General features: G+C 64.0%; 2 protein-coding genes across 13 annotated transcripts in view; one reads left to right on the forward strand and one right to left on the reverse strand.

The window, feature by feature from the left end:
* Positions 1 to 4,104: 4,104 nt before the first annotated feature.
* MPG (N-methylpurine DNA glycosylase) lies at positions 4,105 to 11,377 on the forward strand. 3 transcript variants are annotated; one of them, XM_069570429.1, is made up of 5 exons: positions 4,150 to 4,285; positions 4,962 to 5,331; positions 6,149 to 6,407; positions 8,747 to 8,951; positions 10,935 to 11,377. In XM_069570429.1, the coding sequence occupies exons 3-5, from the start codon at positions 6,186 to 6,188 to the stop codon at positions 11,339 to 11,341; spliced, it is 834 nt and encodes a 277-aa protein (XP_069426530.1). In that variant the 5' UTR covers positions 4,150 to 4,285; positions 4,962 to 5,331; positions 6,149 to 6,185; the 3' UTR covers positions 11,342 to 11,377. The 3 variants fall into 3 exon arrangements, with proteins under 3 accessions (XP_069426529.1, XP_069426528.1, XP_069426530.1); XM_069570428.1 differs by lacking the exon at positions 4,962 to 5,331 and having other exon boundaries at positions 4,105 to 4,285; XM_069570427.1 differs by lacking the exon at positions 4,962 to 5,331 and having other exon boundaries at positions 4,107 to 4,285; positions 6,174 to 6,407.
* The window catches only part of NPRL3 (NPR3 like, GATOR1 complex subunit), a 32,920-nt gene continuing 25,749 nt past the window's right edge, over positions 11,319 to 18,489 (reverse strand). For 2 of the 10 annotated variants that reach the window (XM_069570422.1, XM_069570425.1), the window contains 5 exons: positions 15,477 to 15,583; positions 14,960 to 15,089; positions 13,198 to 13,387; positions 12,448 to 12,640; positions 11,319 to 12,036 (listed from right to left, as the gene is read on the reverse strand). In XM_069570422.1, coding sequence (XP_069426523.1) covers positions 11,871 to 12,036; positions 12,448 to 12,640; positions 13,198 to 13,387; positions 14,960 to 15,089; positions 15,477 to 15,583 — 786 coding nt within the window. In that variant the 3' untranslated portion in view covers positions 11,319 to 11,870. Of the gene's footprint in view, positions 12,037 to 12,447; positions 12,641 to 13,159; positions 13,388 to 13,921; positions 14,355 to 14,959; positions 15,090 to 15,476; positions 15,584 to 18,489 lie in introns of those variants that run through there. The other 8 variants (XM_069570423.1, XM_069570426.1, XR_011252719.1 and 5 more) reach the window with 7 other exon arrangements.

Raw genomic sequence — 18,489 nt, forward strand, 5'->3', positions numbered from 1 at the left:
TACGACATACCCGCTCACACTCGGGTTTGCCCCCGGATTCCTTCACCCACACCTGTTTACACAGACTCCCATGCCCACACCTACGCATACACAACTGTAACACTTCCATGCCCACTTGCACACTTACATACATGAACACAACCACTGATGCCTACTTACACTCAGTTGCACTCAAACCAAAGGCAGGACAGGAGCAGGGACCTCCTCCGGGGCCCCATGCTCCCCGCCCGCTGGAGCCTGGCTCCCCCAGCCAGCACCCCCAGTCAGGTTGGAGCCCCACAGCAGAGGCAGCAGCACCCGCTGCGTGCTCTCCCTGTCTTAGAGCTCACCCACTGGCCGAGGGCCCATCTCTGCCGCCCTGAGCTGGACACAAGGTAGCCCGCTGGCTGAGGCTGCTGCAGGGAGTCTGCCTGTGTCCCTCTCTCCTGACACAACCACCAGAGATAGACCCCGGAATGGGCCCAGCTAACCAGGAGCCACGGGTGGAGGAGGGGCCCAGGCTTCCTCGGAAGCAAACCCGGAACCAGGGGTCCTAAAGACCCTCCCACTAGGTGCAGATTCCTGAGGCACACGGGGCCCAGCCCCTGCAGCTTCAGAGGCCCCGTGTGTGTCTTCAGGGGCCCTTTGCTGGCCTGGGACCAGGAGGCAGTGGTTCTCTCTGAACAGAGGAGCTGCCACGGTCAGGTCAGTAAGCTAAGCCCAGGGCACGGCTTCAGACAGTGCCCTGGTCCTTGGCCACACAGAAAATAAAGTGGACAAGCTGGGGTTGGTCACTGGAGCCTGGCGAGGGACTGAACCCTCTGCCTGCCTGCCTGTCCACACTGCAGTGTGCCCGGTGTCGGCACACTCTGGGTCCTTTGTGAACTGGGGGACATCAACACAAGTCTCGGGTTGAGGGAGACAACGAAAGCTTCGGAGGGGCTACAGGAGGGTCCTTCGGGGGAGGGGGTGTGACCCAAGAACCTTGGCTGCACCACCTCTCCGTCCGGACAAGGCTCCCAGCCAGAGACAGGACAGTCTCTCCACGCCTGGCATTCCCCACCCTGCCAGGAGGAAGCCTGCCCTGTCCACCTGAACGCCCAGCCTTGCTGCCAGGGCCGGAGCTGGTGGTGTCCTCTCTGGAGCCCAGCGCCTGGGCTCACCTCCAGTGCTTGCCAAGGCCGGGTGTCCAGTCCAACAGGTCTCCCTTCAGAGGGTGCTGCAGGGCATCCAGAACCCCTCCGTGACCCAGACTCTCACTCCCAGCGGCCAGGAGCTCGGCCCGAGCAGGCCCTCAGCCAGGCCTGGGCCCACCCCCCAGTCCGTTCCGCCGCAGCACTCCCACCCCAGCACTCCCACCCCAGCCAGCACCACCTCAAGCCGTCCTCAGTGGGTGCGAGCTGCCTTCCCAGAGAGGGTGGCCCCCTCCTGCTTCCACTGGGCTGCCTCCACAGGACCCCTCTCTGTCCCCACGCCCGTGAGACCCCAAGCGGCCCCTGCTGCAGGCCCTTGCCCCTCACAGGTATGGCTGCCATGTCCACCTTGGCAGGCGAGCCCAGGAGTCCACAGGTTCTCAGCCCACTGGGCCTCCTGAGCAGGACCCTGACATCAGAAGGACAGTGTGAGCAGAGGCCCGGACCCCGGCCACAGGGACACATGTGCCCAGCCTCACTGCCCTGTGCTCTGACGGAGGCGCTGCTGACACGGAAGTCCAGCTCCCAGTTCCTCTTTCATGTTTTCTGAGGCCCTGGAAGGAGGAATCCACTGCAGCCGCCTCGGATATGTGCAGGTGATGGGCCAGGCCGGTGTCTGGACCACTCCCTGCCTGCGGATGGCTCTAGGACTTGAGGGAGTGGGGGCCTGACCACTGAGAGGCACCCCTACCAGCCATTAGGGGGTAGCTCAGCACGCCCACCTGAACTTTGGGGGCCTGCATGAGCTCAGGACCAGCCCCTGGCTATTTGGGGAAGAGGCAGCAGTGGGCCAGGCCAGCCAGGGGGTTGAAGTCACTGGCTATTTGAGGCAGCTGCCCCTCCCCACGTCTCAGGGCCAGGCAAGGGGGCCCTGAGCACCCGGCCCCCAGGGGGGCAGCACTGGAAGCACAGCCCCAGGAAGGGGCAACGCGGCTGGGGGGCTGCCCGCGCTGCCCGAATGCCCCGGGCCCATCGGCCACAGAGGCCCCCGCCCGAGGCGGCCCCGCTGCAGCCTCAGGGACAGCGCGGCCCCTCTGGCAGCATTTGCTGCCCTGCACAGAGGCACAGAGAGAAGGCCCACGAGCAGTGTGCTGGGTGGCAGCTCGTGGAGCCATTGTCCTTTCAAGACTCAGGGACCGCCATTCCCTCCAGGGCACAGGGCAGCTCCCCTGGGCACCAACCCCTTTCAGAGCACTGAGGGCTTCCACCAAAGAGCCTCTCCCAGCCCAGCAGGCAGGCACACTGGGGACAGAGAAGGCCCTAGTCCCATCCTCCCGCTGAGCACCCACTTCTCACCCCGGCCAGCCCGCCACCCGCCCCGTAGGCCACAGTGGGAACACGCAGCCCACCACCTCACCACTTCCTGTCTGCGGTGGAGCCTCAGACCACAAAGCAGGAAGCGGGGGGAGGGGGGGGGAAACGGCAGAGGGGGGAGGGGGCAGAGGTTGTGCAAGGCCCTGCACTTGGGCTGAACATCTGGAGAAGGGGCTGCTGGCTCCAGCCCCGTCTCCTCCCTCTGGGCTGCCCTCCAAACCTCTCTTAGTCTTCAAGTTGGGGATAAGACACCCTGAAGGGATGGGCCCAACTGGGGCCTCAGCTTGCCTCAGGGCAGGGGGAGGGAGGCTGGGCACACAGGAAGGCCGGAAAGGGGGGGCATTGTCCGGGCAGAAAGGATGCAGCGGGTGAGGAGGGAAGAAGGGTGGGAGTCACATCCAGGCCTGCCTCACAAGTTCCCACTGACGACACACTGCCCACCCCCGGAAGGAAGCAGCCCGCAGTGCCACACACAGCTGGGCGGCTTCCAGCAGGCGCTGTAAGGCTGCCCCTCCCTCCACAGGAAGTCCCCATGGGGGCCCTGCGAGGTGGGAGTGCACAGCTGGGCCGGGGCCTGGGCCTGCGCTGGAGCTGAGCCCCTGGGCTGGTCTGAGGAGGAGGAGGAGCTGGAGACCAGGGCTCTCCCAGCTGGACTTGCTGACCAGGCGCCAAGCACATCCTGGCCTGTCACAGGCCCTGGTACCTCCCCCACCCCCACACAATCCTCTGCCCAGCGGCTCCCCAAGGCCCGTGGGTGCCCCTCACAGGGCCAGGGTGACGCAGTCAGAGAGCTCCGAACACGCTTGAGGGCAGAGCTGTTCCCCATGCTGCCCCAAAGGGCAGTGACGCACCTCACAGCAGCCCCAGCTGCTGCCCTGCAGAAAGGGTGGTCAGGGGTCTCCACAGCCCTCCTGCTGGCCTCACTCCACTCCAGCCCGCTCACCCCCAGAACTGTGCAGGCTCCTCTCAGCATCCTTAGGTGGTGGGAGGGATGGGGGCCCCACTGCTGAGACAGTGTCCTGGGACCCACCTCCTGGACAAAATGCTTGGAGTGGCAGCGCTTCCAGAAAGGCCTGGGCCCACCTCCTGGACAAAGTCTTCCTGGCCCACTCCCTCATCCAGTCTATCCTCTCCACCCAAATGCCCCCTAGGTAATACGCGTCCGCAGTCCAGGAAGGCGTGTTTCAAGGACCAGGGCTCCCATGCCCCCTCCCTCAGGCGCACTCCACGTGCACCCCAAAACCACCACACTTCCAGCCGGGGTCCAGTCAAGGTTCCTAAGAGGCCAGGCCTCTTGGAGGTCTGACCACCAGCTGGTGGAGGAGTGCATTCTGCGGCTGCGGGGGGCAGGGTGGACCAGGGTGCAAGTGTGGCGGGGGTGGGGCGGCGCGGGGGGAGGGGGCATGCCACTGGGAGAGGTGAGGAGCCCGGGGCTCCCCTTCACCCCAGCTGCCTGCTCCCCCTCACACTGCAAGCCTTCCAACAGCCGCGGGCTTCGTCCAAGATGGGAAGTGGGGCACCAGGCAGGGGCGCCAGCGGGACACGCGGGTCCCCAGGCCGGCCCCACCCCCGCCGAGGCGGACCCGTGCCGGCGCCCGCCCCGCCCCGCCCCGCCCCGCCCCGCCCGGCTCCCCCGCCCGCAGCCGGCCTTCCGCCCTCCTCCGCGCAGGCGCCGGCTCCACCCCCGGCCCGGGCGGTGCTTCCGGGTGGGCTCCGCGGTGGGCTCCGCGGTGGGCTCCGCGCCGGCGGGTCCGGAGCCGCGGCAGAGGCGCCGGAAGCCTGCGGGTCGCCGGGCCCAGGTGAGTGCGCGCCCGGGAGCGCGTCCCTCCGAGGGCGCACGGCTGAAGGACAGGCTCTGGGCTGAGATCCCCCCCGGAGCCGCAGCCCCACCGCGGTGAGCCCTGAGTGGGAGCCAGTAACGTGCTCCCGGGCCGCCCCTCTGCGTGTGCAGTCTCTAGATGAGCCCTGCCGGCGGGGTCGGGCCCGCTCGGCCGCTCCATTTGCCAGCAGCAGAGTCGAGGCCCGGCCCGAGGCCTCCAGGAAGGAGAGCCCGAGCCCGGTGGCCTGGTTACATGCTGGGCACAAGGCCCGGCTCACACGGCCCCTGCCCGGAGCCCACCTGCCGCAGACGTGACCGGCCGGTTGGCCCGAGAGGCTACTTCCGCACAGCCCTCCCTCCAGTGCGTGTCCAAGAAGGATGAACACTCTGTAACTGACCCTGTTCGCCCAGGTTTTGACGGAGGGCTGGCAGGTGTCTTGGGCGCCTCCTTCCAGGCGGCTGTTTCCTGCCCTCCCCTGGGGAGGCCCAGCCTGGCAAGAGACCCTCCTCCCCAGGTTTTGCCCAGAGGGGCTCTGGTGAGGGTGTTTCTTCCTAACACTAGTGAGTGCTGGCTGTAGGCTGGCTGAGTACTTCCCCAGCTGCTCGTTTTATTCTCAGAACCACCCTGTGTGACGATGTCAGTTCCCTTTCTGCAGGAGAAACAGGCGCAGACATCAAGTCACTTCCTGGGGCAGCCGTCACTCTTGGGTGCAACAGCAGGCTCACCCCCCTCCTCAGCCTGAGGATCTGAACCGAGGCCTCTCTGAGCCTCACTCCCGGGACAGCTGTATGAGGCCCCACCGCCCAGGGTGGGTCAGGGCAGAGACCCAGAGTCAGCCGGAGCCTCGGGCAGGCCAGGAGCCACACCCGGGCTGAGGAGCGGGGCCGCAGCGTCCCGGAGCGCAAGCCCACGCTCGGTGCCAGAAGACGGGCGAGGCTGCAGTTGCGGTCACGTCAGTGTCCATTCTCAGCTGACCAGTGGCTCCAGACAACACACAGTGTCAGCACTTCCGTTAAAGATGACAGGTCTGTCGCATGCCAGGGAGGCGCTGGAATCGACCCGAGGAGGGTGTCCAGGCCCCAGTGCTCATCCCCTTCCCTGGGAGACTGGCTGGTCCCAGAACGACTGAGGGTGTGTGGTCAGGTTCCCGGCCCTGCGGCAGCAACTGGGAGGCAGACGGTGTGCTGGTCTCGGCGGAGCCTCATCACTCCTGGGACCTCACCTTTGCTTCACTTCTTATTGTGACATCCTGAGTCACGAGCCACAGGACAGCTGGGGACTCGTCAGGGGTGTCCTGAGCCACGGAGATGGGCGACCTGGTGCTCACCCATGGGGGTGTCAGGCCTTCTGGGCCCTTGTAGGAGGGGTCGGGCACAGCAGGAGTCCTGCTGACGTGGGGAAGGGGTGTGGATGACTCGACCCCCCAGTCTGTTCCTCGGCCAAGGCTCCAGTGGGTCACAGCTGACTTAAAGTTCCTGGTCAGGGTCAGGTGCCAAGGGCTCAGAAGTCCACTTGGGGACCACGTGATGAGTGGCAGTCAGCGGGGACCAGCCCTGACCCAGGCCTGGGTGCCACTGTCCCCTCCCCAGGCCCTGAAGCCCTCTGCCACTGAGCTGTATAAGTGCTGCGTACAGACAGCTCACAGGGCAGAGTGGCTGCCTTGTCACTGCCTTTACGTGCAGTCATTTCCCAAGGCCTCCGGGTCCCCACCTGGGCGGAGCACGTCAGGTGTGGCATTGTCTGCAGCTGGTTGCCCCCGTTTTGCAGATGAGGTGGACAGGCAGGCGGTTGAATGAGTCCTTGAGCTCCTGACTTCACTGAACAACCATCTGTCCTCCCCAGATGCTTTTGTCCTTTCCCATTTCAGCTTTCCTGCACAATGGGGCAAAAAAAGCAGCGAGCATCGGATGCCAAGCGGCATCAGAGCCCATCAGACGGGACCCAGACGCCTTCCCCCAAGGAGCTGCACCTGGGGCCGCCCACGACCCTGGGCCCCACGCGCAGCATCTACTTCTCAAGCCCAGAGGGCCGTCCTGCTCGCCTGGGATCAGCGTTTTTCGACCAGCCCGCAGTGTCCCTGGCCCGGGCATTTCTTGGACAGGTAATGGGAATGTAGCAGCGTGGCCTCCGCATGAAGAGTCACCACCAGGCAGTGTCTGTGGGCACAGCCCTCTTCCCACTGGGCTCACGTCCCTGACTTGGCCCTGCGTGTCCTCACATAGTCAGCCGCTTTGCACACACTTGCCCTGAGGAGCTTCACCTGAGTCGCCTGGGGCAGGGGCTGGGTGCAGGGTTGGCCGAGAAGAACGCCGAGGTTGCTGGGGTGCCTGCCTGCTCTGGGCACTGAGAGTGAGGAGGTGGGGTGTGGGAGCGCTGGCCCTGGTCCGCCTGGGATGCCTGCAGGGCAGGCAGGCTTCTCATAAGGACTGCGGTCCATACTGGCACTGGCACCTGCCGTGCCCCCTGGCACAGCCACTGCCCTGCCCTGCTGGAGTTGGTCTGTGTGTGTAGCGCCTTAGACACACAGCAGCTGAGGCCACGGCACATAGACCGTCCTGCATCCGCACGGTCTGGCGACAGCCTCCACCTCACCACTGGCTGGCTTCCCGGCAGCCCCTGCAGCCCGGGCCCCTGGGGTGGGTGCCGGATGCCCAGGGCCCATGGGGGAGCCTGCTCCAGGCGGTGCACACACAGCATGTGCCACATCTGTCTGGGGCACCACCACGCTACAGTCCTGGTGCCAAACCCGAGCCCTGGCTTTCTGGGTGTCCTGGAGGCTCTGTGGCTATGTCGTGTCCTCTAATGAGCCTACCGTGAGGTTGAAATAGCCAAGGAGAGTCAGTTTCTGTGGCTATTTGAAAACTGGTGCCAAGAACAGATCCTAAAATGTAAACTAGTGGAGCGTGACCTAAAGTGTACACTCCTCGAGAAGGGAGCAGTCTGTTCCCCTGAGGACACTGAGCTGCAGGGGCCAGGAGGTCCTGGAAGCACGTGGAGTCAGGAGAGGTTATGACCTGACACAAAGCGGCACAGGGCTAGTGAGTCCAGCGTCCCATCGAGGACCCCGGGTCCTCACAGGCTCCCCCTGGGCTCCCAGCATGCCTGTTGAATCTGAGGGTGGACGGGGCAGTGTCCAGCAGAGAAGGGAGGTTCTTATCCCGTGTGCCCCTTTCCTTCAGGAGGAGAACCTTTCTCAGACACTCCCAGTGGATGTCCTCTGTAGAGCCCATACCAGATTTGGGTCGTGCATTCATCCTCGGGCAGGTCAGCGCAAGGAGCTACGGGTTGCCGTAACAGCCCAGACCACTCTCTGTCCCCTCGTGGGCTGAGAAGGGTCCTCTCGGGACCCCCACCAGCAAGCAGGGGATGTTTGTGATGGGGCTGAGGGCCAGCCAACACCTGCTGTCTGAGAGAAGGTCGTGAGATTCGGGGCAGGAGCAGACTGTGAGCACAGGGCTGCGGGAGGCTCTGCCCACCCCACAGCGGTGTGGAAACCGTCAGGCTGTTTCCTGACCCTGGCCAGACACAGTGGGCTCCGTGGGTAAAGGGGCGGTGGCCTGGCCATCCACTCAATTGCTCTGGCCTAAGGACAAGGCAGGTGCTGGGGACGTCCTGGGGAGGTGGCCATCCCTGATACTCCACCATGAACCCTGGTTGAGTCAGACCTGGGGCTGCAGACACTGGGCATGCCTGCCAGCCATTCCCAGGGCTGGGCCACGGTGCTGCGTGGTGCGGGCATCGGGCATAGGGGCTCCAGACGGGCAGGCCCAGCTCCGGTGTGCCCAGTGCTCTTCAGGGCCCTGGCTCCCCTGAGGCCTGCTCTCCTTGGTGCTCTGCTGGCCCCAGGGGACAGCCCAACAGCCGCCCCTGCCCTGTGCTCAGCCAGCCTCTGTCCCCCACTGGACCCAACCCCAGACCCACCCAGTCCCTGCCCCATGGTGTTGTCCAAGGCAGCTAGGCATCAGGCCCGCCTCCCTGGCCCACTGCCTGTGCTGACCCCCAGTTCAAGGAGCTTGCCACCCCGGGGCTGGGGGCCAGGCTAGGGCACCGCAGGGCAGCTGGTCCTGCTGCTTTCAGAGCTGGCTGGGTGGGCGCTGAGCACAACCTTCTGCAGTTGGTCCGGGTAGAGAGCTCCACGGGCCCCGGAATCCTGGGCAGGACCCTGTGCCCTTCACACCACTCAGCCCCAGGCTAAGCATCAGGTCCGGGGGCACTGGGCGGGGAGGACAGGGCCCCCGTGAGAGGAGGCGCGAGGACTCGCTGGTGCTGAGCGCGCCCCGGCCCTGGCTGGCTGCGCCCTGTGGACAGGACACTCGCTGAGCAGGGCCCATGGCCGGCCCAGCTGTATGTGGATGTCCCGGGACATCCCAAGCTGGGGAGGGGCATCCAGGACGCGGGCCATCAGCAGGGAACGAGCCCCCTTCTTCCTCCCTGGAGCAGATCTTGGTCCGACGACTGGATGATGGCACAGAGCTCCGCGGCCGCATCGTGGAGACTGAGGCATACTTGGGGCCAGAGGACGAAGCTGCCCATTCAAGGGGCGGCCGGCAGACCCCCCGCAACCGTGGCATGTTCATGAAGCCTGGGACCCTCTACGTGTATCTCATCTACGGCATGTACTTCTGCATGAACGTTTCCAGCCAAGGTGAGGAGGACCGGGGGGCAGGTGTCAGCCAGGGGCACCTTGGGAGCGAGGCTGCCGCGCCACCCTGGCTGCAGAGAGGCGCCGGGGGCCCATGGAACAGAGATCGACCTGAACCCAGAGCGGGCGGGTGCAGGAGCCCGCAGGTGGCCGCTGGTGCCGCTGCTGGCCCGGGAGGACTCAGGGGCCGACTGTGGGAAGACAATGGTGCGATCCATTTGGGGTGCGCTGGGCTCAGGCGGGAGCCTCGCCAGTGGGCAGTCACGAGGTCTCAGCAGGGCCGACCCTGCCACCATGGAGAACACACGGCACCGCCTGGATGCTCTCGGCCATCAGAGCCCTGGGGTGCTCCTGGCTTCCTGTGCATAGAGGTCAGGGAGGCTGCGCACCGTTCATGACGCATAGGACGCCCGACTCCACAGAATCATGGCCCCAGGGTCAGCGGTGCCAAATGGAGAGAGGCTGATCTAGAGCTCCCCCTCGTTGGGGGGCCCACCAGGTCCTTCGTGGGTAGGCACCTCTGTTTTCTGGGGCATCTGTGCTGGGAAGGAAGCGCCCGGCAGTGGGTCTCCCCAGCCCAGTCTGGCCAGCCAGTCCCAGCGTCCATCTGCTGAGCCTCCGTCCCAAGATGAAGACTTGGGGACGTCAGGGGTGTCGGTCACACTGGAGAATTCCAGTGACGTGCAAGTCGTGATCGCCCAGAGTGGACAGATGCAGACGCTGAGTGCAGGCCGCAGGCTGGAGGATGCGGGGAGCCCTGACTGGCCCTGCACCCTGCCCTGCAGAAGGCCGTTATGCAAAGCTGAGTGACAGGGACCGTCCCAGGGGCCTGTCATCTCCCAGAGAACCTTCCAGTGGCCAAGCTTTTCTTTGGCATTAGAACCAACTCCTAGTGAGGGGAGACGGTACTTGGACAAGGGGCTGCGGTTGGTGAGGAAGGGAAAGCGTTTTCAGGGAAAGTTGGACCAGGCAGATGAGGGAGGTGGTGTTTTTTTTTCTGGTCATGTGACCAGGATGCCCAGGAACTTCCAGGTCAGGGGAGCAGAAAACTGCAGGGTACGGACAGCCACAGCCGGGCCAAGCGCCATCCAGGAGGGAGGGAGGGGCAGCCGGGAGGGAGGGAGGGGCAGCGGGGCGGTCTTTGCCTGCAGCTGCTGCGGGCGGGGGGTGGGGGGAGGATGGAGAGGCCCTGTGGGAAGAGCTGGGGCTGCACTCACACGCGTCCTCGGAGGAGGGGTGAGCTGCTCCCCTGACCTGTGTGCAGGCGGCACCCAGCGCGCTTGGTGGAACCAGAGGGAGCTGTGCAGCTGGTGAGGGAGGGCCCAGGAATCATGCAGGGACTAGAGCCCAGGCTTGGGCGCCCTTAGGCCATCCCAAAGTGCTTTGAAAAGTGGCTGGTTCAGGCTTGCGGGCTGTGCAGGAGGCCAGCTCCTGGGTGCTGTTGGGAAGCCCTGTGTGGCTAAGGGCCAGGAGGGACTGGGCTGGCCACGCGTCGGGCTGAGCCCCTCAGATCCCAGCGGGCGGGGCAGATCCTGGGCCCAGAGCAACCCCTGTGCTCAGCTGGGGATCAAGGGCTCTGGACAGGTGTGTCTTCTCTGCGGAATCCCAGGCCCTGGGTGTCGGTCATCCCTCAGTGGCCTGGACTGGGGGGGCGGAGGGCAGGCCCCGAGGTGGACCATGTTGGCACCTCTCCCCACTGGGTCACGGGGTGGGGCTCACCTGCACCCTCGGTGCACTGGGGGCCCGTCTCTGGGGCTCCCATTGCCTGCCAACCTTAGAGTTAGCGCCAGTCACGCAAACCGGAGGAAGCCAGGGAGCTCCATGCCTCCCCAGCTGGTGGGCATGCGGCCAGAGGTGCCCGTAGGAGGCACAGGTGAGCAGGACGGGTGGCAGGCAGAGGGTCTGGGCAGAGTGAGCAGTGTCCCCAGCCGCTCTGGTTGGGCCTTGGATAGGAGAACGACAGCCTGGAAGCTCCATCTCCCACAGGGGACGGGGCCTGTGTCCTGCTCCGAGCGCTGGAGCCCCTGGGGGGCCTGGAGGCCATGCGACAGCTTCGCCACGCCCTCCGCAAAGGCGCTGCGGGACGAGCCCTCAAAGACCGTGAGCTCTGCAACGGCCCCTCCAAGCTGTGCCAGGCCCTGGCCATCGACAGGAGCTTCGACCAGCGCGACCTGGCCAGGGACGAGTCGGTGTGGCTGGAGCAGGGCCCCCCCGCGCCCAGTGAGCCAGCCGTGGTGGCAGCAGCCCGTGTGGGCATAGGCCAGGCTGGTGAGTGGGCCCAGAAGCCCCTGCGCTTCTATGTGCAGGGCAGCCCCTGGGTCAGCGTGGTGGACAGGGCGGCAGAGCGGGACACACAGGCTGGAGCCAGGGCCTGCTCCCACAAGGACTTTTAATTGTTTACAAGCAAAATAAACGCTGTGTTTCTAAAAGAGTGTCCTGTGCACCTTGGCCAGAGCCCCCCTGGCAGCCAGCTCTGCTCCGGAAGGACCCAGGGCCACCGTGCCCACTTTCTCTCAGGCCTGAGGCCACCCCGGGGTGGGGAGCACCACGGCAGACAGGCCCCAGGATAAGCAGAGCAACTCCCCACAGGACATCCCGAGCCAGGTCCTGGTGCCTCAGGTGGCCACGGAGGGGACTGCTTGGGCACAGCCTCCAGAGGCCAACACGGGAGGGTGGTGGTGGGCGTGCTGGGGAGGTGCCCGCAGGCAGGCAGTGCTGGGCCAGACAAGGCGGCGAAGGACACAGGCAGAATCGTGTGGGAGGCATGCAGCCCTCAAGAGGCCCACGTGCTGGTTGCACCCCTACCTCAAGCCTCACCTTCGCAGCCCAGGGCCCCTGAGGCTGTCCTGAAGATGAAGATGAGGAGAGCAAGGCCCCGCAGGGGGAGGGAGCCGGGGGTGAGAGGCAGTGCCCCAGCCCAGCTCACGTGAGCAGGGCTTGGAAGACAGCGATGACCGGGTCCTCGTGGGTGGTCACCACCAGGACGCTGCGGAACTTGTCGACGAGCGCCAGCAGCTGGGAGCGCCGCGTGTTCTCGTTGTACATGATCTCCTCCAGGTGGTGGCGGCCGCGGAAGTAGTGCAAGAGCCTGCGGGGGTGGGGGCAGGAGGGCACGGGGACAGCTATGGCGGGGGGCTCAGACAGCCCACGGGGCCCGCTCCCACCACAGCCCCTCGGTGGAGGAGGGGGCAGCCGGGCAGCCGGGCAGCCGCAGCGTCTGCCCTCCGTGCCACTGCAGCTCGGGGGAGTCTGGCCTGGAGGCTTGGCCCCTGATGCTCCCGGAACACCATGTGCCCAGTGCCCCCAGATCTGGGCTGGGGGTGACAAGTCTGTCACCCACGATGTACAGACCTCAGGCCCCACCCCGGATCCCTGCCCAGCCCTACGAGAACAGCGTGACCGGAAGGAGGCCCAGGAGACGCCCCACACGCAGGCGCCAGTCCTGAGGTCTGTGCTGAGGCCCGCTGCCCGTCTCTCTCCACACGGGGCCCCGCCGCACCTGGCAAACATGCGTAGGTCCTCGGGGTTCTGGGCCGCAGGCACACTGAGGATGGCGGCCCGCTCGTGCTCAGACAGGCTGGCCAGCAGGCTCTCCGTCATCCTCCTGTTCAGCGGCGAGTCCCCGCTGGGGAGCAGCTCAGCGCTGGAGTTGTCCATGCTGGGGCTGGTGAGGGTCATGTCGTCGCTGCTGGCTGAGAACCGGCAGCAGTCAGGGAGCGGCGGCCCCGGCCCTGCAGTCACCCACTCCCACCTGGGAGCTCACCACCACGCCCTTGAGGAGCTGCCCCAAACCCCAAGGTCATCCAGCCCCTCGCACTAACGGGGCGCTGGGCAGGTTGGGGTCCCTAAGCCGGGGACCTGGGCTCAGGGCTGCTGCCTTAGGGGGACACTGTGGCCAAATGGCTCTGCAGAGAAGGGACCAGTCACCATCTCCACAGAGGCCCTGCGGCTGCAGGTTTCAACGGTCCTCCAGGGATGCGGTGTGGTCTGCTCCAACCCCAGACTGAGCCAGGCTGCTCCGACTCAGCGAGGCAGAGCCCCGTCCTCAGGGAAGCAGGGAAGGACCTCCCGTCCCCCAGGCAGAGCTGCCCAGTGGGGCGAGTGTGAGCAGGGGCTCGAGTGCAGCCCTGTGACGGTGCCCTGCTCACTTGCAGGTGCCCAAGTCGGACCTCCCAGCCACCCGCCTCTCCCAAGGGCGCCCAGGTGCTCACCGCCCCCCAGACAGATGCCCAGGGGCAGGAAGCCCTACTTGGGGAGCCAAAGCTGAGGGCATTGGGCGTGCTGAGGCTGCGGCCGCCCACCCTGGTGGCCAGGGGCGCGTCATCCTCGCGGGCGCGGGGCTCGTCCTCGCTGGGCGAGGCCATCAGGCAGACGTAGGTGTGCAGCTGCACCAGGAGCCGGCGCTGCAGCATCCACACCACCATCTGGATGAGCTGCGTCTGCAGGCGGGGGCACCGGAGGTCAGAGGGGGCACCCGGCGGGGCCACCGCGGCCCTCACTCCACCACCTGCCCAGCTGCCCACACGCCTTTCTGCCCAGAGCTGACAGGACCTGTGACACGGCCCTGCTGTGCCGCCTCTTCCACCCGTGGGCTCTGTGGGGACCCCCGAGAGCAGCAAGTCCTCCCCTGGGTCGACCAGAAAGCCTGCCGGGGACAGGGACCCCCTGTGTGGGGCGGCCACGTCCCCAGACCCACATGCCACCTTCCTGTCACTGGGGTCCCCTGCTGGGAGGGGCAGGCAGGCAAGGACACACAGGTGTACCGTGAGCATGTGTGGCCCAGTCACAGCAAGGAAAACGGAAGAGGACTGCAAAGTGCTTCAGGAGGCCTCGTCAGCACCTGCCCACATCTGGGCCCTAAAGCAGGAGTTCGGGAGGCAGGCAGCCTCACCCAGGACCCAGCAGAATCAGAACCAGCTCCCCTCAGGCCAAGAAACTCCACCAGCCGTCCGGCCACTGGGAAGCCTGCACTGGGGAGGGGGAGGGTGCGCACACAGCGTGTCTTCTATTCAGCTGGCACAACCTGGCACTGTTCCGGGAAACCAAAGGTGCCACGAACAATGGCATTCAGAACAGCCACACTCGGCATCTAAGTGAAGGGACCAACAGACCAACCTCCAGCCTGGGGTTGGAGCAGACCACACCCCACCCCTGGGAGGGCCAGATGGTGACTGACATGGTCCCTTCTCTGCGTTCACCACTTGAGGAGGAAAGGGCTGCTTTTAAGGACTGGCTTTGCCTACCCGCCCCGGCACTTGTTACTGCAAACACTTCACTTTGAAGACAAGCCTTGAGAACACCAGCCCATCTCCGATGTCCGTCCCACCTGGCTCTCCCCCGGGCCGGCTCGGGCTGGAGCGGGGGCGGGGCGAGGCCTGGCTCGGGGACCCAGGTCGCACTCTCCTTCTGTAAACACAAAGCTCACCGGCTCGTTCCCCACGCCTCGCCCCTCCCTGGTGGCCACCACACTACGCCCACACTCCTGCCAGCTCCTCGCCACCCTGACCCTGACCCAGACCCAGGCCCATCCTGTGCAGGCCCCAAACGTGAAAAGTATAGGGGTCTGTGAGCTCAGGCTTATACCCACAGACCCCGTGGCCACCGGGACCCTGGCAGGCAGGAGAGGGAGTGGGAGGGCAGGGCCCAGGCTCAGAAACACAAAGCCTTCTGTGCTCCCAGTTCTAGGCCCCCGGTCCAGAAGGGGCACCAGGTGGCTCTGTTGCCCCAGGAGTGGTCACGATCTCCTGCCAGTTGACCTCTTAGCTCTGCCCTAACCCTGAGAACGGCCTGCCACGGGGAGATGGGGCTCCGTGTGTGGAGGGACTGGCATTGCCCAGGTGTCGGCAGGCAGCCTAGCCAGGCAGCCGGCCTGTGGCAGGGCAGGTGTCACCTACACAGCAAGCACTGCCCCCAACCCAGGCTTTGGGCGCAGCAACACGGCGGGCCTGGGACCAACTGGGGACCGAAGCCAGGTGGCTGGTCCCTGGGCTCCCCCAGCTCCCAAGACTCACCTCCTGCACAGGGGGGGCCAGGGGGTTCCTGAATTCTGACAAGGAGACAGGCAAGGAGAACTTGGCAAGGACAGACGGCAGGTCGTGAGATGGAAACTGGCGTGAGAACTGCTCGGCGAGCGGGGAGTACCTGGGGATGGGGGTGAGGATCCCTGAGCTCGAGAGGTCTCCCCTTGGTCAGGCAACCGTGTCCTCGCCTCCAGGCCGCGCTGGGCAGGAGGGGACACAGCACAGGGAGGGGCCGGGAGGGTGCAGTGAGGACAGAGCCCAGAGGCCTTCCCCACGCAGCAGCCCGTGAGCCTCTGCCTCAGGACCAAGGCTTCTGACCCAGCAGGCGCCTTGTGCAGGGCCCACTGGCTGGCAGGTGTGGGCAGGCGCAGGCCTTGCCCAGAGGCCGCAAGTGCAGGGCAGCACAGGCCTGGGTGGCGCCGGAGGGGCGGGACCAGGCCAGAACTGGGACACGGGCCTGGCAGAGCTGGGAGCACCACCTGGGGCCCTGTCAGCCAGAGCGACTCACAGACACACGCTGGCGTTGGGAGAGAGCATGTAGACGTTGTTTTCACACAGCGGGTAGATGATGATGGCCTTGCCCCAGTACACCAGGTGGGCCGCAAGCTGGAAAACCTGCAGGCAGGGGGCAGGGACAGTGCCGGGAGGCTGACCCTTCCGCCATCGGTCCCTGAGCTGTCCTGGCTGGCCCCGGCATGGACGCCTGGGGCAACCAGGACGAGGTCTTCTCAGCTGCCCAAGGGTCTTGGCTGCTCATCCTGGCAGAGGCCGGCCCCTAGCCCACCGGCATCGAGCACCAGGACAGTGGATGAGGGGTCGCTGCACACACCCCCACCCCTCACTCGTCCCTGGAGAACCTCCCTCTGTCCTGCTGCCCTGGGCTCGCAAGACATCAGGATGGCCCACAGACAGATCACAGCGCCAGGAGGGAGGGCCAGGGTGAGAGCACGGCACTGGGCAGTGCTCACCCCAACCACCACAGCCAAGTGCCTGCGGGCACAGCACCAGAACACCCCCACCCCGTCTCAGCAAACAGGGCCTCCAATGGCCCCAACTCAAACACAAGGACGCTTCAGTCCCACTGCTGACGCTCCCTCTCGCCCCAAGTCCCAGTGACAACAGCTCTGAAGGAAACGGGCTCACTTCCCTCTGTCTCTGCCACCAACCTCACCCAGCGGGTCCACATCCCCTCTCCCTGCAAGCCAAAGCGCCCGCTCCAGGCTGAAATTGGGAGCACTGGGCTAGAGTCAGGCTGTTGGGAGGGACACTGATCTTTGCCTCCAAGATACAAGCTGCTGTTCCTGGCATGAGGTGAGGTGAGACCATGCCTCCCACCTTGGCCTCCGCGGTCACCTCTTCTGCAGGTCACCTCCCGCCTCCTCTTCTGTAGTCAAAGCCTCTTCACCTGCCTCCCTCTCATGAAGGCCCACCCAGATCATCCAGGATTATCGCCCCGCATCAAGAGTGTTAATTCCATCTGCAAAGTCCCACATAAGGAAGGTCCCACTCACATTAGGACGCAGAGGTCTACGAGGGCCTTGTTGATTCATTACAAGTAATGTAAGTATAATCCTAATTTTGTTATTCAAAGATTATGTATTAACATTTATATAAAAGAGTTGGAGGAATCTACTGTGGTTACTGCTACGATATGGGACTGTGGGCACTTACTCTGTGTCTATAATTTGTGTGATATTTGAACTTTTATAAGAAAGAATCTATTAGTTTCATTAAACAAACACCTTCGAACCGCCTGATGACACAGCTGAGGCCGACATTCCCTGATGTCTGCGCAGGGGCTCCGGCTGGGCTCACCAGCCTCCCCCGCGGGGCCTCCGCTGGGCCGCCTGCTGAAGGCAGCAGCAGTGCCAGCGGCTGGCATGGGCCACCCGCGGGGCCAGGCCCTGGGTGACCACACCAGTGGCCAACCCCGATCCGCACCAGGTTCAGTGTAGAGGGGCGAGGAAGCAGACGGCAAGGGGCCCCATGGCAAGGCCACGGCCAGGGAGAGACAGAGGCGATATCATCAGAGCTCTGTGCAGGGCAACTGCAGCCAGGGGGAGGCGTGTCCACACCGGCCCCTGTCGGGCAGCCGCGGGGGCAGAGAGGGCCCCTCAGAGCCGCACACACACGGGCATCTGCTCTCCGCAGCACCGGTCAGGACGCCACACCGGTGCGCACACGACGGCCAGCGCCTGCGAGGCTTGTGTCTCCTGGGTGCTAGCAAGGCAGTCCAGGACCCCACGTGAGACACCAGGCACAGGTCAATAAACACTCGCACGTGGGGTGGACAAAGGCCATGGGGTAAAGATGGGGGAAGGAATCTAGACAACAGAATCCCAAAGGGCTGCTTCGGGGGAAAAATGGCCTGAGAGTAGGGCCTGGTGAACAAGCTCCCCTACTGTGCTAACGTGCCCATCTCCATGGAAAATTCTTAAAAGAGATGGGAATACCAGACCGCCTTATCTGTCTCCTGAGAAACCTGTTTGTAGGTCAAGAAGCAACAGTTATGAGTCAGACATGGAACGAGGGATTGGTTCAAAACTGGGAAAAGAGAAGGTCAAGGCTGTATATTGTCACCCTGCTTATTTATTTATGTCTCGAGTACATCATGCGAAATGCCAGGCTGGATGAAGGACAAGCTGGAATCAAGATTATGGGAGAAAAATCAATAACCTGAGATATGCAGATAATACCACCCTAATGGCAGAAAGCCAAGGGGAACTGAAGAGCCTCTTGATGAGGGTGAAAGAGCAAAGTGGAAAAAGCTGGCTTAAAACTCAACATTAAAAAAAGTAAGATCATGGCATCCAGTCCTATCACTTCATAGCAAACAGATGGGGAAAATGTGGGAAAAGTACAGATTTTATTTTCCCAGGCTGGAAAATCACTCTGGACGATGACTGCAGCCATAAATTAAAAGACGTTTGTTCCTTGAAAGGAAAACTATGACAAAGCCAGACAGCGTATTAAAAAACAGAGGCATCACTTTCCCAACAAAGGTCCATATAGTCAAAGTTATGGTTTTTCTAGCAGTCATATGCAGATGTGAGAATTGGGCCATAAAAGCTGAGCACCAGAGAACTGATGCTTTCGAACTGTGGTGCTGGAGAAAACTCTTGAGAGTCCCTTGGACAGCAAGGAGATCAAACCAGTCAATCCTAAAGGAAACCAACCCTGAATGTTCATTGGAAGGACTGATGCAAAGAGCCAACTCATTGGAAAAGACGCTGATGCTGGGAAAAACTGAAGGCAAAAGGAGAAGGGGACGACAGAGGATGAGATGGTTGGATGGCATCATTGACTTGATGGCCACGAATTTGAGCAAACTCCAGGAGACAGTGGAGGACAGAGGCGTGTTGCCATCCACGGGGTTACAAAGAGTTGGTCATGACTTAGTGACTGAACAACAGCGAACATGCTGAGGAGCAAAGACCGCGGGCCCTCTGGAGGTGCCTCGTGCAGCCCTGAGGGAGCCCCATCCCGGCCTCCGGAGGAGCCGAGGCCCCTGGCCTGGGCTC

Source organism: Ovis canadensis, chromosome 24, assembly GCF_042477335.2.
Source record: "Ovis canadensis isolate MfBH-ARS-UI-01 breed Bighorn chromosome 24, ARS-UI_OviCan_v2, whole genome shotgun sequence".
NCBI lineage: Eukaryota > Metazoa > Chordata > Mammalia > Artiodactyla > Bovidae > Ovis > Ovis canadensis.

Bases quoted from the DNA above. Each gene is read 5' to 3' on its own strand.
- MPG (XM_069570428.1), top strand. From the start codon at position 6,186: ATGGGGCAAAAAAAGCAGCGAGCATCGGATGCCAAGCGGCATCAGAGC. The intron at 6,408-8,746 runs GTAATGGGAATG...TCCCTGGAGCAG, and splicing joins CCCGGGCATTTCTTGGACAG to ATCTTGGTCCGACGACTGGA. The intron at 8,952-10,934 runs GTGAGGAGGACC...CATCTCCCACAG, and splicing joins CATGAACGTTTCCAGCCAAG to GGGACGGGGCCTGTGTCCTG.